The 19,295-nt window shown below is 38.2% G+C and overlaps 1 protein-coding gene across 6 annotated transcripts in view; it reads left to right on the top strand.

Moving 5' to 3' along the window:
- Positions 1-19,295, top strand: part of Syn (synapsin) — a 747,383-nt gene that overhangs the window by 626,571 nt on the left and 101,517 nt on the right. For 4 of the 6 annotated variants that reach the window (XM_076177095.1, XM_076177096.1, XM_076177099.1 and 1 more), the window contains one exon: positions 25-45. The exons of the other annotated variants lie outside the window; for them this stretch is intronic. In XM_076177095.1, the coding sequence (XP_076033210.1) occupies positions 25-45 (21 nt within the window). The remainder of the gene's footprint in view (positions 1-24; positions 46-19,295) is intronic. 6 annotated transcript variants of the gene reach the window in all.

Raw genomic sequence — 19,295 nt, 5'->3', positions numbered from 1 at the left:
CAAACAAACAACCCACTTCCACAGGATAAATGTCAGGTGGCTCAGGTAAAGCTTAGTTTCGTATACACACCCGCCTTTTCTGTAGCCCTTATGTACAGAAGAATGACAAACTGTACAGCTTGATCCATTTCCTCCGTAGACTAGCTTAGTGTATCTCCAGTACGACTAAGATGATTAGCTAAAAAATTATGGTAAATAAAATGGTAGAGGCATAATGGTATAAAAAAGGTCTGTTTTCTAATGCCATAATTTCCTTTCCTTATAGCTTAAATGTACTTTTCTATGTTTTCCTGAGTGTTTTGAAGTATGTAGTAAGATACTAAATTAGATAAGGATTAGGAGTGTGTCGCATATATATGTATATGCGACTATCCCACTACCACGAAGTAAGGCAAGTCCCGTCAGTTGCGGCATGCTGCTTTTTTGAGGCCGATGGTGATTCGCCTTCCCGCCTGACCAGGGCTATCGATAACTAACGCAACAAAGACCGCAGTTGGTCTCGGGAATTAACTGACGTCCATCTGTTCACAATATTCACTGGGCTATGGCGCGGTCATGTATATATATATATATATATATATATATATATATATATATATATATATATATATATATATATATATATATATATATATATATATATATATATATATATATTTGGCAATATTTGTTTCCGCGGGGGCAAGTGAACGGGACCTCTTTTGTTCAGCATTCAAGCAGTTTTCGTAGTATAAGTTCTGGGATGTCTAGTGTAGGTGTAGTGTCATCGTAGTACACTTTGTTGATGATGTAATTAATTGTACGATCTACGGAAATATTAGTGTATAACCCCTCCACATCAAGAGAAGCTATTCTACCTTTAGCAGAGTTTGCCTTGATAATGTCTAGGAAATCAGATCTAGATTGTAGACTATAGGTGGTGGGAGTGTAGGGAGTTAGAATAGAGCACAGTTTCTTGGCGAGTTTGTACGTTGGTGCAGGGATTTCTGAGATTATGGGACGGAGTTTATTACCAGGTTTGTGTGTTTTGACTGTCCCATAGCAGTAACCCATACCATACTCGCCTGCAAGTTTATCAAATTTTATTTTGCTGGCAGCATTATTCCCTTCTATAAGGCGATTTACCTTTTTCTTGGGTGATTCTGTAGGGTCTTTGTTGATCTTTTTAAATTTAGTTGTATCATTGAGAATAGTATCTATCTTTTCTAAATACTCAGAGGTGTCCTTGAGTACGTAAGTTGCTGCTTTATCTGCTTTCCTGATGGTGATACTATGGTCTGATTTTAACTCTTTTGCGGCCTCGATGTGTTTCTTGTCAATCAAATTGCTGTGATATTTTCCTCTTGATTTATGAGCTTCGGCAATAACTTCTTGTTTGAAAGTGGGCTCAACAATGACTTCATATTTTTTACATAATTTTTCTACATCGTCTATAAGTATTTCGCATTCTGTTCTTTTTTTTTTTTTTTTTTACTTTTTAGGTTTAGACATAATATGGCAGTTAAGCCCTAAATTAAGGACTTCCTCTTGGTCTGGAGTAAGAATCTTATTGGTTAAATTTATATAACCATTTGGTGGGCGTGAGTATTTAATATGGCCTCCATTCAGATTTATTAATTTCTTTTGATTATAGTCAGCGCAAGGAGAAATGACCGATAAGGCGGGGCTAGGAGATTTCCCGGTGTTGCCACACATGGGCATCCATGGCGAGAACGTGCGTGTGGATGCAATGTTTTCTGAATGCAGTGTGAGGGGGGCGGGGCCAGAGATTAGATGTAGCGGCAACGTCGCTCTCTCTTTTCCATATGCCATGTCTAGACTCGAAGAAACGAAACCTTTGTATAGAAAACATTGCTTTGATTTTTACCTCAGTGGTGGTGTGTGACAAAAATTATAATATAATCATATGTGGCAACATTATAAAATCATAAAATAGAATTATAAAATAAAATAGAATTATGAAATAATTAGATGTGGCACCACAGGGGAACTCCCAGTGCTCCGCCTTAACGGCCAGTTCTCAGTGCAACGGGTATAGCTTTAGTGATAGAATTTTTGTGTTGATTAATAATACCAGAGAATAGGGTGTCAATATTCTCTTTTAAGGTTGTATCTACAGTATGTGTATGTTGTTCCATTTTTCATCAAGTTCTTGGTATTCTTGGTTGAGGTTTTGTATTTTGTCTTTTAATTCTTTAATCCTCTGTTTCATATATTTTATTCTTTCTTCCTTACTGGGTTTATACTTGCGTCTCTTACTTAAAGTCACTGCCCCATCAGAGGGGATATTGTCAGTGTATTTGGGCAGGAGTTTTTCTCTAATGCATGTTTCATTAAAAGTGCTAGTTGTGCATTAATAATTTTCTTAAAGGTATTTTTCATATACCTTATTTTGATTTTGTGTTCCTTAGGAAGGAAATTTATGACTTGGCTGTATGTAGTCATATTAGCTAGATCGCGATTTCGAGTTCAAGACCCTTCTTCAGTAGCTACAGGGATAAGAACTAATCCGATGAGTCTAGTAAAGATCTAAGCTTTATACTAGAGTTCCTTTACTTGCTAATCACTGGGGGAGGTCACCTGGTATTACGGGCAGGTACGAAATGTCACGTGCGCTATATATATATATATATATATATATATATATATATATATATGTGTGTGTGTGTGTGTGTGTGTGTGTGTGTGTGTGTGTGTGTGTGTGTGTGTGTGTGTGTGTGTGTGTGTGTGTGTGTGTGTGTGTGTGTGTGTGTGAATGATAAGAATGGAAAGACACGATTGGGAACAAGAGACTTTATTCCTGACCGGTTTCGCCTTAGAGGCTTCTTCAGAGGTAATATTTACAGAGAATGAAATTATTGGTATTTATAGGGCATATTCTTAGTGCTCTCAGGAAGAAACCTATTAGTATGCCACTTTTAGTTCTGTCGCTGTGGGCACTGAAGTAGTGTATGTAGTCGTTTTTCCTGATGATTAAAGTGTCAAGGTATGGGAGAGAGTCCTGGTTTTCTTGTTCGACTGTTAATTATTTTTTCTGGTGTGGTGTGTTTAAATTGTGTACAAGGATGTCAGTCTCTGTCTTTTGGTATGATGAGATGGTAGTCGTCTACATACCTAAAGTGAATATGCAGCCCAGAATACCTTCAAGACGAAATAGACCACATCACCACTACATTCAAAACACTTCATTTCCCAACAGGAATCATCGCCCGAGCCCTACACAAAGCTAAGGAGATCAAAATAAGATGCATCTCAGAACCACAAACTAGAAATAAAAATATCCTCCTCATAGCACCATTTCTAAATCACCTCCTAACCATCACAGTAATATCAAACAAAGGACGACAAATACGCGACTTCACAAATAACAGGCAAAATCCCACCCAACCCGATAGTATCCTATACAAAATCCCCTGCTCGGGATGCGACCTTGCCTACTATGGTGAAACGTACAGAGGATTAAAGAAACGCCTACGTGAACACAAAGCTGATGTCTGTCACCACCGCACAACAAACGCCTGGGTAAACCACATCGAAGAAAAACAACATTTATCTCAATGGAACCAAGCAAAAATTTTGCATGAAAACCTAAACAAACCACAAAGAAAAACATTAGGAACAATATACACAAACACAAATGATTACATCAACAACAGAACAGGAGATATCAAGATTGCAAAACATGCCGCCAAATACGCCATGAGACAATTGGTCACACAAAAACAAACAGATACCTCAGCCCACCACACTCTGACCCCACAAGCGGCATACAGAATCTCATCCCGCGTCCCTTATGAACCACAGCAACTGCCCTATAAATGCCAATAATTTCATTCTCTGTAAATATTACCTCTCAAGAAGCCTCATAGGCGAAACCGGTCAGGAATAAAACCTCTTGTTCCTAATCGTGTCTTTCCATTCTTACCATTCATACACCTGTCATGATGACACGATATATATATTTATATATATATATATATAAATATATATATATATACACATATATATGTGTTTATATAAATATATATATGTGTATATATATGTATATATATATATATATATATATATATACATATATATATATATACTGCATATATAATGTGTGTGTGTTTACATATCTGAAGTGAATATTTCCGGGTGGACCCGGGAATAGAACCGAGGCTCAGCTAAAGTCCAAGCCATCATCTTGCCAAGTGCGCCATAAGAGCTTTAAAAGGACTGGAATTTGGAGTTGACCTAACTCCCGAAAAATCAAGGTTGACTGCTAACTGCCGTCAATGACTGCTAACTGCCGAGCTTAACTCATAGCGAATGGCGAACCTAGCATGAAACCTTGTGTGAATCGCTAGTGGTAGCGACATCATACAAATAATATTTCAGGCCGTCGCCCCGGGAATCGAACCGAGACCCAGCTAGATGCCAAGCCGTCACCTTACTAATTGCACTATAGGAGCTTCAAGCTCCTATAGAGATTCACTTTGCAAAGTCAAAAATCTATAAGGATTTTTATCAGGTTCGCCATTCTCCATTCTCCATTCTCCTTGTGGACTCGGTGAAACGAAGGTATTGGAGGCAGTTAGTAGATAACCTTGTTTCTTCGGGAGTTAAGTTAACTTCAAGTTCGAGTGCTTTTAAAGCTCCTACAGTGTACTTGGTGAGGTGACAACTTGGCATCTAGCTGGGTCTCGGTTCGATTCCCGTGGCGACGGTCGGAAAGATTATACCGTATATATGCAAAACAATCACATAAACATGTGATAAACTATACCTAATGAGACCACTGGGAAAATGAAAAAAATGTAACCGAACGTTTTCGTCTATTTAGGATAATGTTGACCTTATCGGAAAGTCGGAGGGGAAAATATCACATTTGATTTTAAGCTGGTTAGTTAGATATTACCTGTCTATTTACCCGAGTTCTAATATTAGATTTATTAGAATCTTTAGAAGAATCAAATAAATATAATTTAACACTTGCTGGCCACACAATTATTAAGTTAATCAAATTATGTGTAATAGGCTCCAAGTTTTAATTTAGTGTGTGTGTGTGTATGTGTGTGTGTGTGTGTGTGTGTGCGTGTGTGTGTGTGTGTGTGGTTATTTTACATTTTGTATCACGGGGATGTGATTGCTTGCACACACACACACACACACACACACACACACACACACACACACACACACACACACACACACACACACACACACACACACACACGGCTCGGTGGCGGATTAGTAAAGCACTGGCCTCACAAGCCAGAGAACCGGGGTTCGATTCCCCGGTCGGGCGGAGATAAGTTGGGTTTGTCTCCTTTCACGTGTAGCCCCTGTTCACCTAGCAGCGAGTAGGTACGGGACGTTAGTCAAGGAGTTGTGACCTTGCTGTCCCGGTGTGTGGTGTGTGAGTGGTCTCAGACCTACCCAGAGATCGGCTAATAAGGATCTCTGAGCTCACTGCCGTAGGGTGGTGACTGGCTGTCTCGACAGAGACTGCAGCAGATCCGAGGTGAATACGCACACACACACACACACACATACACACACACACACACACACACACACACACACACACACACACACACACACACACACACACACACACACACACACACACACACACACACACACACACACACACACACACACACACACACACACACACACACACACACACACACACACTTCAACGAACGGACGGCTTAGAGGACGTTCTGAAGAAAAAGTGAAATTTCGTGGATCCCGAAGCAAAGGAAGTACCTATTGTATTTACAGGGTGGAGGGGAAATTGCTCGTGGTGTAGGGGATAGTGAGGAAAAAGGAGAAGGGGAGGGATTACTGAGGGAAATGGAAGGAAATGAGGAAGGAGAGGACTTGGCCCAAGCAGGCAGACGCCATGTAAACAAAAGAGGTCCCGACCAATTTAGTGACGACGAAATGTCTAACAAAAATGTAAAAATTAGAAACATAGATAAGAACAATTCAATGGAAGGTGAAGATAACAATTTCCAAGGATTTAAAGAGGGGGAGGCGGATACCAACCTCCCCCGACTAGCAAAACTGGAGGAAAGGCTTGAACAAATGACTGAACATTGGGAGGTTAGGTTCGGTAAAATGTCAAAACTTGCAGAAAAGTTTGAAAGATTGGAAGAACTAAAGAAGGCGAACAAAAACTTAACTGATGAAATAGAAGAACTAAAAAGACATTTAAGAGAAGTAAAAGAGGAGAATAAAGAATTAAAAAGGAACAATAAAGACAATAAAGAAACAATAGCAAAAGAGGCACAGGGGTGGAGAAATATACAGGAAAATAGTAAAGTTGCATTTACTGATATAATTATACAGCAAATGAAAGAACAAACTGAAGACTCAGTTATCAAAGTGATGAGACAGAAGGAGAATATTGTAAGAGACTTAGCAGACAAAAAGAAATGTATAATTATATTAGGAATGGAAGAGAAACATAACCCAGATAGAACCTCAAGAATCAAAGAGGAAAACGAAAAAGTAAGCAGTTTACTACAATTAGTTCAGGAAGATGAAACAGAAATAATGAAACAAATCGAAGAGAAGTTCAGACTCGGAAAGTATAGTACAGATAAGACCAGACCAATTAAGATTAAATTCAGGTCACAAACGACGGCAGAGAATATCTTATCCAAAACAGGGAAACTAGCAACAAGTGAACAATATAAAAAGGTATGGATAAAAAGGGAAAAGAATAAAGAAGAAAGAGAGGAAGGAAAAAAAAAAGACTTGAAGCTAAGGAAAATAACGAGAACAGAACAGAGTCAGAAAAAGAGAGATTCTATTGGAGAGTAGTGAATATGAAACTAAGGAAATTCGACACACAAGAGAAAAACAAAAGGGAAACAGAGAACACAATGGAAGTGGCAGAAAACTAGGAGTGTCTTACACAAATATAGATGGATTAATAACAGGATTTAATGAGCTGAATGATTATTTGAAGGAAAAAGAACCGGACATAATGGGAATTGTAGAAACAAAATTAAAAGGTCCACTACCACCCAACAGTGTAGGGCATGATGCATATAATTATTGGATTGGAAACAGAGAGACAAAGCAAGGGGGTGGAGTTATGTTCCTGACTAAGAAGGATATAAATGTGAGGTGTGTCACATATGGAAAGAATACAGAGATGATTATGATCGAAGTGGAAGACAGAGATAAGAAGAGCAGAAAGTTTGTGATAAATTATGTGCCTCCGAAAACAGCCTCGTGGGAAGAGAGTGAACATAAAAGTATGTTAGAGGACACAAAGATAACATTAAATAAGATATTGGAAGATGGAGGAAGAATAGTTATGATGGGCGACTATAATTGCAAAGAAATCTGCTGGGAAGAGATGACAGTAAAGGGTGGTGACGGCTCATGGGGAAACGCTCTACTTGAGATGATTACTGACAATACAATGACACAGTGGATACAGGAGAACACTAGGTATAGAAATGAGGAAGAACCATCGAGACTAGACCTAATAATTACATCTGAACCTAGAATAGTGGACAAGATTGAATATAAAACACCAATAAGTAAAAGTGACCACATATTGATTGAACTGGAACTAAATGAAGAAAAATACATGAAAAGAAATGAACAATATAGAAAAGGAAAAGTGATGTATGAAAAAACAAACTTTGATAAAATAAGAGAATTCTTTCAAAAAGAAAACTGGGAAGAAATATACAAAGAAGAAACAACAGTGGAAGAGAAATGGAATATTTTGACAACAATTTACAAAAAAGGAATGGAAAAGTATGTCCCAAGACAAAAACAAGAAAAAGAATATGTAAAATGCTGGTACAATAGAAGTTGTAGGGAGTTAAAAGACAAAAGAGACAAAGCTTGGACCAGATGGAAAAAAGACAAAAGGTCTGAAAAATGGAAAATATATACTTGTTATAGAAATGAATATGTACAAACGTGCAGAGAGGAAAAGAGAAAATATGAAAAAGATGTCATAGAAAAGTGTAAAGATCAACCAAAACTATTTTACAGATTTGTAAACAACAAATTGAAAAACAAACAAGACTTGGAGAAATTAAGACAAGGAGGAGTTGAATACACATAGGAAATTGAAATGGCGGAAATTATGAACAAACATTTTAAATCAGTGTTTACAAGGGAGAACATACAACTTGAAGAGATCGAATGGAAAGAGAAAGTCCCTCCCATGAAAGAAATAGAAGTAACAAAGAACGAAATATTGAAACACTTGAGTAATCTTGATGTCAGAAAATCACATGGACCAGATGAAATAGCAAACTGGATTTTGAAAGAATGCAGGAATGAACTGGCAGACAAAATACATAGCATAATAAACAGTTCCTTGAAAGAAGGAAAAGTTCCAGAAGATTGGAGAAAAAAACAAATATAGTACCCATATATAAAGGAGGAAATAAAGAAGACCCTAACAACTATAGACCAGTCTCCCTAACAAGTACAATAGCAAAAATTTGTGAAAGAATCGTCAAAAGTAGATGGGTAAAATATTTAGCAAAAAACAACGTGTTAAATCCAAGGCAATTTGGATTCAGACAAGGACGATCATGCGTCACCAATTTAATATGTTTCTATTCAAGACTAATAGATATAATACAAGAAAGAGACGGATGGGCTGATTGTGCATTTCTAGACCTAAAAAAAGCTTTTGACAAAGTACCACATAAGAAGTTGCTTAAGAAATTAGAAACTGAAGGAGGAATACAGGGCAAACTGCTTAATTGGATGGAAGATTTTTTGCAAGAAAGGAAAATGAGAGTAGTGATAAGAGACAAACACTCAAAATGGGATGATGTAATAAGCGGTGTTCCGCAAGGAACAGTTCTGGCCCCAATAATGTTTGCTATATATATTAATGATATGGATGAAGGAATTGAAAGCTATATGAGCTTCTTTGCAGATGATGCAAAACTACTGAAAAGAGTGAACACGGAAGAAGATTGTGAATCACTACAGAGTGATCTAAATAAAGTACAGGAATGGAGTAGGAAGTGGGAGATGGAGTTCAATACAAAAAAGTGTAGTATAATGGAATTTGGAAAAAGCAAAAACAGAATAACAGGATCATATAAATTGGGAGAAGAAGGAATAAAAAAAATTAGAAAATGAGAAGGACCTGGGAGTCATTGTTATGAATAATATGTCACCTGAGAAACATATAAATAAGATTTTTGGAGAAACTTATAATTTAATAAGAACAATCAAAGTTGCATTTACATACCTGGATGAAGAAATGGTGAAGAAAATTCTAATCACCCTGATAAGACCAAGATTGGAATATGCAGCAACGATATGGTCACCAAGTACAATTTTTTTTTTTATAAAAAAACTTGAAAGAATACAAAGAGTAATTACAAAATTGGCACCAACACTCTCAAAACTATCATATGAAGAGAGACTGGCAAAACTTGAACTACAGACACTAGAGCAAAGAAGAGAGAGAGGAGATTTGATAGCTATTTACAGAATCATGAAAGGCATAGAAATTACTGATAGAGAGAATCTGATAAAATGGGATGATAGAAATAAAAGAGGACACGGAAAGAAAATAAAAAAAGACAGCTATAGAAGAGATCTGAAAAAGAACAGATTTCCTCACAGAGTAATAGACAGTTGGAACAAGTTAGATGAGAAAGTGGTGTGTGCAAAAACAATACATGAATTTAAAAAATAGTTTAGATAAAATGAGATATGAAGACGGGACACCACGAGCATAGCTCCCCTTCCCGTAAAATACAACTAGGTAAATACACACACACACACACACACACACACACACACACACACACACACACACACACACACACACACACACACACACACACACACACACACACACACATATATATATATATATGTATATATATACATACATATACTGTATATATCTGTATATATATATATATATATATACACATATATATATATACATACATATATATATATATACATATATATATATATATATATATATATAATATATATATATATATATATATATATATATGCAACAGTAATCACATAAAACACGTGAATAAAGATATTTTGCTTGGAACCACGAGGAAATCAAAGATCGGAATACTGAATGTTTTCGTCTATTTAAAACATTTTCAAAGTACATAGTATTACAACAAAGTACAGCTTAAATACAATAGTATAGAGAACAGGAGGTCATTCAACATAAATACATAAGGATTGTCTTACAAAGAAACAAAAATAGAAATAATAAAATGAAAAATGATAACAAGAATGAATAAATAAAATGGGTGACAATTGACACAGATGATAAAAGGTCACACAAGATGGCTAAGGCGGAGCTTTGGGACATTGTCCTACAATTTGGTTGATGACAAAATTATCTAGTTTGAAAACACCAGTGCTTAAATTGAAATTCTCATTTTTTTTTTTTTTAATGAGACATGATTCAATTATATTCCTTACCAAATAAGAATTACATGAAAAAATTTCTTGAGAATTGTCCCAATCAATGCAATGGTTGTAGTCTCTAATGTGAGCAAAAATCCCACTTGAAGATTGGTCAGTACAGACACTATACTATATATATATATATATATATATATATATATATATATATATATATATATATATATATATATATATATATATATATATATATGTATGTATATACTAGCCAAATTACCCGCGCGTTGCCGCGAGTTCTTGAATAATCCCTAACTTTAACCCTTAACCCTAACCAAAATAATTTTTGAATGAAATATAGCTTTAAACACTCCCCCTCCCAGGTGTGCGCCCCCCTCCCCCCGAAGGTTGGGAAACCCTAGTTTGAAAATAAATGCATACACAAACACAAGTATCATATGTACACATTCTTTTGCGTGCGTGTGTATGTGCATGTGTGTGTGGATTTACAATAAATGTCTACAGCTAAAAGATGAAGAAATGTATCTAGTTTATCTTCAAAATATATATGGTTATAGGAATTTTTCTGCATAAACGTAGGAGTTTGCGACTTGCGACTCGCGACTTGCTAGGTAAGACCACCCGCTCGCGCGGGATCGGTTTTTGTGGAAGGGGAAGAATGTCTGTAAGAAAATGAAAAGATGGGAGAAATGGGCAGGGAATTTGGACGGCGCTTAGAATTAGAATCACCAAAAGTTGAGAAAATAGTAGGAGGCGTAGTAGTAGAGATAGGTGGAAAATGGAAAAACCTTTAGTGGTAGGTAAACTGAAATGAGAAGATATAATATAAGAAAAAGTTAGAAAGGAAGCAAATTTTAGTCGAAGAAAAAGTACGTGTAGATGTTTGTGCGTGGGGCGTGTCTATGTTCGTGAGAGGTGTGTGTATTTATCTTACGGGAAATGAGTAGAGTTCACTTCCCGCGTGTAGAGACGCTGATTAACCCCAGCTAGGTAGCACGTTCCTGATTAGCCCCAGTTCTGGCATGAGCGTTCCTGTTTAGTCCCAGGTTGGGCTTGAGCGATGAGCGAGCGATATCCGAAGTGTAGTCAGGAGAGTGGATCCAATGGCGGTGCGGGTGGGTGCGTGGGCAGGCGGGAGGGTGTTGTTTTATCTTTTTCCTTCCAAACACAACTCTGAAAGCAGAGAATTACATGACTTGGGAATTGTGTGTAAATGTCAGAAGTGTAAACCCGCTCTCCAGCGTCAGCGAAGAGGCCAGGGCGTGGGTACGGGCCGGTCGACAAGAGAGGCTCCCCAATCCCTCTCCCACGACCAGCAAGCGAAGAGTTAAGGGCTCTGAATCAGAGTTGGATTAAGTGTCTCCGCTAAGCCAGCGAACAAGTGTGCGTGTGTCTTTTTCTTCCAAGCACAACTCTAAAAGCAGAGAATTACGTAACTTGGGAAATGTGTGTATTTACTTTTAGTGTAAACCCGCCTGCCGACGCCAACGAAGAGGTCAGCCTTGTGCAAGACGGGTAGCAGCAAAGGAAAAAAGTCTCCTCGCCACCACCGGTGGGCGAAGATTGCTGGGCACTTGTTGATTGTGCTGGAACGGAGAGCGACGTCTGACTTCTGCGAGCGCTGTGTTGCTTATAAGCTATTTCCGCCCGCAGTAAAAATTAAATAAAAATAACCAATATTTCAATCATTTTACATTTACATGCTTTCTTCTTACAAAAGCTATCATGGTTTGTGGCAACATTAATTTCACAAATATAAATTATACTTGTGGACACATATAATGGTTTGTTTAATCATATCAATTCTTATGTCACAAAAAATGCTACGCGACTTAAGGAGATACTACAGTAATAGCGTGTTCCCACACCATAAACCTCCTAACTTAACTCTAACCAAAATAACTTTTTGGGGAAATGAAATATAGTTATCCAAGTACCTGGAGTGATAGGGTATCAGAATATAAATGATTATGGGGATCTATCTCTAAAACCCTAGGAGGAGCTCGTGTACAAACAAACAAGCAAATAAACAAACAAGAAAAACAAACAAATAAACAAACAAACAAACAGACAGACAGACAGACAGACAGAGGCTATTACTTTATTGTAGTATATATATATATATATATATATATATATATATATATATATATATATATATATATATATATATATATATGTACATACTTGTTGTTATTGTTATTATTAAATATCACCTGAATACCAAAGCTTTTAGATATTTGAGGAAGGATGATAAAATTTTCATGAAATGGAATTGCTAAAATGTTCTTCAATTTAAATTCGTTTACTTGAGAGGTGTTAAAATATATACTTCTGAAGACCATACTTTAACACCTCTCAAGTAAACGAATTTAAATTGAAGAACATTTTAGCAATTCCATTTCATGAAAATTCTATCACCCTTCCTCAAATGTTCCTCTGAAGAACATATTTTAACACCTCTCAAGTAAACGAATTTAAATTGAAGAACATTCTAGCAATTCCATTTCATGAAAATTTTATCACCCTTCCTCAAATATTTAAAAGCTTTGGTATTCAGGTGATATTTAATAACAACAATATTGTTAAGAACTATCTTATTAGGAATTCTCCAAATGAAAAAGAAGGATGCATCTACAGTATACCTTGTAAATTGTGTGATTTTAAGTACATAGGCCAAACAGGAAAAGATTTAAACAAAAGGGTTAGTCAACATAAATAAAACATAAGAACGGGTCAAATGTCAAGCGGACTTTTCGTCTACCAAAAAGAGCTCTCCCATAGTATTGACTGGGAAAACACAAAAGTTATTACATCGTGTCATAACATTGTAGAACGGAACATAATTAAGTCATGTCACATTAAAAATAGTTTTGAAAATAATATTAATTTAAGCTTAGGTTTGTATAAATTAGATAATTTTATTATTAAAAACATTGTAAATAATTCTTCTGGAATCGGGTAACATTGGACCTTTCCCACTTCCTCTTCCACCATGTACATATTGTGACCTTTGGTCATTTTTTGTATCCTTTGTACCCTGATGATGTCTTGAATAGACGAAAACGTTCGGTATTCATTTCTTTTATTTTCCAAGTGGTTTCTGCAAGTATTGTTGTCACGTGTGCTCAGTGATTTGTTCTGCATATATATATATATATGTATATATATATATATATATATATATATATATATATATATTGGAGTAACGCGGCAAAATATTTTCTTTAAGGCATATTGAATTGTATGCAACAGCAAATTGAGCTCTGATGAGTTTCCGATGAAGAGTTTCAAGTCTTCTAAAGATCTCTCTAGCATGGAGAGGTAAAGAAAAAACCAAGTTGCCGATAGAAGCCATCTAATGGGTAGAACAGGATACAAGACGTTTCGCTAATCACAGTTAGCATTTTCAATTGTGACAATAGCAAAGAAATGGATGATTATAAATACAGAAAGTAAACACTAGGAAAGATTACAAAGAAATGACCGTTATTCTGGTTTGAAACTGGGAAAGGACACGTTGAATATCGGGGAAAGGAACGCGGGAAGGGGAACTGTGACCACTGGGAAAGGACAATCAGAAGACCGTTACTGTGGACTGGGTGTCCGTCGCGGACGGAGTGACTGCTCATGGGAGGGCTGATTTGTCTCGTAGCTGGGTTGTCTGGTTTGGCGGATTCTGAATGGTTTGAGGCTGGGAAGGATGGTGGGGGCTTCCTGCTGGGTGTTCAGTGTAGGTTGGCTGTATTTAATGTGGAGGGCCTCAAGGAGGGCAAGGCGGCGCTTGTCACTTTCTTGGTCTAAAATGATGGTATTGTCCACTAGGATGGATCTGGTGATTGGAATGTTATGGGTCTCCTGAAGGTGTCGCTTAGGGCCTCCATTGTTAAGGTGGTATGTCAACCGTCTGGAAAGGCGAGTGGTAGTGAGTCCGATGTAGGAATCTTGGGGCGTACAGTCCCCAAAAGGACACTTAAACTGGTACACCAGACTCACACACTCGATGTCGGATGGGCGTGGGGAGCTGTTATTTTTCATGATAAGGTCTTTCGTCCTCTTGTTCTTATAATAAATGGCAAGTTTAATGCGGTCCATCTCGTTGGTGGGGGTCACATTGTCCTTGATGATACGAAGAAGTGCTTTCTCATCCTCCTTATAAGCGCTCGACATGTAGGCCCTATAGAACAAGGTAAAGGTATTGCCTTCTTCTACAGGAGTCTGTTGCCCTTCGTACCACTTGCTCATGACGGCCCGCAGTACACGTTGGCAGTCGCTGTTTGAGTGGCCATTGTTGACTAAGAGTTGTGTAGACCGGTCAATTTCTTTCTGAGTGGAGGTCCAACTGGAGCAATGGGTGAGGGCTCTCCTATAGAAGGATGCAATAGTGGAGTCCTTATATTTTTGAAGGCACTCACTCTCTCCATTCAAGCATAGTTGGCTTGGTGTACACTGCTGTGTGGGTGCTCCCGTCGGTTTTCTGGGTGAAGAGCACATCAAGAAAAGGAAGGACGCCGTCTGTCGCCTCCTCCGTCGTAAATCGAAGGCCTGACACTTCCTGAAGGAGACAGAGAAGGTGTTCACGCTCCTCAGAGCGTGAACATATGTATATACATATGTATATATATATATATATATATATGTACATATACATATATGCACTTGGAAAAAGAAACTAACGAAGCAGAGCGCTTTCGTATATCACCCGTGTTCTTATTAGCATATATATATATATATATATATATATATATATATATATATATGTATATATATATGTAAATATATATATATATATATATATATATATATGTATGTATGTATGTATGTATATGTTTTGTTAAAGACCAATGCTGAGTCAGTTTCAACTATCTTCTTAGTTATTTCTTCCATTATTCTTATATGTTTCTTATAGTCCAGGAGTAGATTAAACACAAGTCTACCGAGATCCATGGTATATTGACACTAATTATATAGATACAATCGCAAGCTTTCGGTTGTTACATACAACCATCTTCAGGCAGATGAAATGACAGGGAAAGGTCCATGACAAGGCTTTTATGGTTCTAGTGAAGTGGAATTAGGAGAGGTTCGAGTCAGATCATAATGACTTGGGGGGGGGGGGGAGCTGTACCTTTTGCCTTTTCTTCTCTACTTGATTCGCCTCCTCTTCCTCTTTTAATATCTTTCCTAAAAATATTTTTATTACTTTCAAAAATTTCTATCATACTCTTAACCCATTTCACATCTGCTCTCCTCTTTGACTCCTTTATCTTATGCTTAACTTTCCTTCTCTTTACTTTGTACCTCTCTTACGATTTCCTCGTCCTAATTTGCAGCCAATCTATGGAAGCCTGCTTCATCTCTTCTACACCCTTCTTTGCTTCCTCATCCCACCACTTACTACCCTTCCTTCTATATCCTACCGCCCTTCTTGTTCCACACACCGTCTTTGCACACCTTATGACTTCCTCCTTGAACCATCCCCATTCCTCCTCCACTTCTAGTTCTGCTCTATCCTTCACTCCCTCCCACTCCTCTATCAGCTTCTTCTCATGCTCCTTCTCCTTTTCTTTCTCATTTAAGTAGTTCTCTCTAAGTACCTCCCTACCTTCTGCCCTTTTCCTCTTTCTCCACCTATTCTCCACTCTCAATTTACCTTCCACCAAAAAAATATCTGATATTCCCCCACTCTCTCCCCTTAGAACGTGTTCATCCTTAACTCTTCCTACCATACTCCTGGTCACCACTATATAGCCCATTAACGCTCTATCTGCCTTCCTTCCATCCATCACCCTCTCCCATGTGTACTTATGCTTGACTTTCTTCCTAAACACTGTATTTGCTATCATCAACTCTCTTTCAAGACACATCTCCACCATCAGTTCTCCACTACGATTTTTACCTGGAACTCCATACTCCCCAATCACTCCGTCTATTGGTTCATTTTCTACCCTAGCATTAAGGTCTCCCAATACAACTATATTGACATTTCTCCCTAATCCCTCCATGCACTCATTTATATCTACCCAAAAGTCTCCCTTTCCTCTACGCTCTTCTCACTACCAGGCCCATACGCACTTACAAAAACCCACATCTCCCTTCCCAGCTGCACCGTCATGCACATCAACCTTGATGAAACCTCCTTCCACTCCACTACCCGCTTACTTATCTCTTCACTCCTGAGTACCTCCCAGCTACACTCCCAAACTCACACTCGCCCCTCCCTTTCATTTTAGTTTCACTCAAAGCCAGTACATCCATCTTTCTTCTCACAAACATACTGCCTATCTCTTCCCTTTTACTCTCATCTGTACCACATCCACGCATATTAAAAGACCCAAACCTTAGGTTACTGGTTGAAAAACTCTCAGACCCTCTTATACCTATATTTCTATTTCTTAGGAATGTCCCCTTTTGGGGCTACAGGTAGTAGGACTCCTAATCCCATCCCCCGTCCCGTTTTTTGTCGCTTTTTACAATTCAAGTGGAAAGACTTGGTGGTAGGATTCTCTTCCCCACCACAGGGTCGGCGAAAAAAGGAAATGAATATTCATAGAAATGGTACAGGACAGTAACAAGGGGTTGGGGGACAGCATAACGGAGGGATAGTCGTAGTATAAAAGTGTCATAATTTCTCTATGAACAGAGTTTTCCTCTATCACAGACAAAATGATGTGTGGCTCTGGTCCATACGGGCGCCCCATCAACTGTATGCTACTTTGTCACAAAAGTATGCAGCCAATACAACGATAGTGATAACGATAGTTATAACGATAGTGATAACGATAGTGATAACGATAGTGATAACGATAGTGATAACGATAGTGATAACGATAGTGATAACGATAGTGATAACGATAGTGATAACGATAGTGATAACGATAGTGATAACGATAGTGATAACGATAGTGATAACGATAGTGATAACGATAGTGATAACGATAGTGATAACGATAGTAGTAATAATAATAATAATAATAATAGAGAGATGCAACGATACTTACTGATTTTAGCGTGTTCTTTATGAATAAACTAGATGAATATAAGAGACGGATCTTTTTAAAGACTGGTAACAAAAGCGAGAAAATATTTTTTATTTCTAAGACGCAAGGAATACTATCAGTTTCTTATACCTTCGGGCCAATACAACAATAAACACAACTATACGCCGTACTTCTCTTTGTCATCTCTTTCCCTAACATATCCTAGGCTAAATGTCACTTTCCTTAACTAATACACCCTATGATACAGTACCACTCCCCTAAAATAATACAGCCTATGATAAATATCACTTTCCCTAAGTAATACATCCTATGATTAGTATCACTTTCCCTAACTTAGCCACGGGAACACTAAGATAACACTCAAAGTGGGAGAAGGCTGAAACCATCGCCAGGACTTCTTTTTCCACGGTGGAGTAGGCTCGTTGGTGAGAGAGAAGCTTAGTAGTAGGAGTAGTAGGAGACTTAGTAGTAGGAGACTTAGGAGTAGTAGGAGACGGGTGTCAGGGTTTTGTCGTCTGCTCCGGTTTGTAGGAGAGCAATTCCGATTCTGTCTCCAGTTGCATCCACTTGCAGTACAAAATGACTGGAGAAGTCTGGGGTTTGAAGCACTGGCTCGTTTATTAGGAATTACTTGATTCCTTTGAAGGATGCTTGGTATTTGTTGATCCAGACGAACTTCTCATTTGGATTGGTGAGAGCAGTGAGGGGGCAGCTGCAGACGAGGAGTTCCTGCAGAAGCGGCTGTAATATCCCGCCATTCCCAGGAACTATTGAAGAGATCTGCGGTTTTGGGGAACAAGAAATCTCATGATGGCCTCCACATTGGCTTGTTTGGATCGGCATTGTCCATTCCCCACGACGTACCCAAGGTACATTATTGTGGCGTTCCCGAACGTGGATTTCGTCAAGTTGATGACGAACCCATTCATTGCTAGGGGATCATGCAGAGCATCTAACTTGTTCAAGTGGTTGAACCAGGTATCTGCTAAAATAATGAGATCGTCTAAGTATGCGTGGGTGTTAGGTAACCCAGAGATGGTTACATTATTGGTTCCTTGAAAGGTAGCAGGGGCATTACATAGCCCGAAGAATAAACAGTGTAACTGTAAAGGCCAAAAGAGGTAACAAGTGAGGATAATATTTGTGCTTTTGGGGATAGGGGAATTTGGTGATATCCCTTGAAGATGTCTATTTTAGTTAGATAGGCTTCCTCTTCGACATTATCTACTAAGGTGTCGATGAGGGGAAGCGGATAGCTATCCTTCACCGTAATCTCGTTGAGGCGACGATAATTCGTGCAGAGCCGCCATTATCCATTCTCCTTGGGCACGAGCAGACAGGGTGAAGCCCATGGAGATAAACTTGGGACGGTGAGTCTCGTCACTAGTAGGTAGTTGACCTCTGCTCGAAGAATCTGCTGTTTGTGAGGGGGTAACTTGCATGGGCTCTGGCGGAGTAGAGATACATTAGGTTTGAGTACTATGTCGTGCTCGGCAATGGTGCAAAGATGAAGGCGGTGCGGGGGTGGAAGGTTAGAGAGTAATTTCTCTGGATTTTCAAGTAGGATGGAGTTAGGGGTAGTTGTTTATGGATTTGGTATTGGAACGAACACCCCGGGCTCTTTTGAACGGTTCCAGACAATGTCGTTCAAATACAATTCCCAGGATTCGCTAAGCCCAGTAGCAACGACAAAGATGGTAGGAGTGAACAGAAACACACGATTCTCTTTGACCACATACATTATTACAACAAGGCAAACACAAATTGGCTATTAAACTATACAATGAAAATATAACAATCTACACATTCACGTAAATAGAAAAGCCTATAAACGAGGGAGTAAATAAAACACTCGTGAATAAAGGTACCAGA

This window comes from Oratosquilla oratoria, chromosome 40 (genome assembly GCF_046742065.1).
Source record: "Oratosquilla oratoria isolate Oo_2021 chromosome 40, ASM4674206v1, whole genome shotgun sequence".
NCBI lineage: Eukaryota > Metazoa > Arthropoda > Malacostraca > Stomatopoda > Squillidae > Oratosquilla > Oratosquilla oratoria.
The sequence above is the reverse complement of the archived record's forward strand: the minus strand, read 5'-3'. Positions and strand labels throughout refer to the sequence as shown.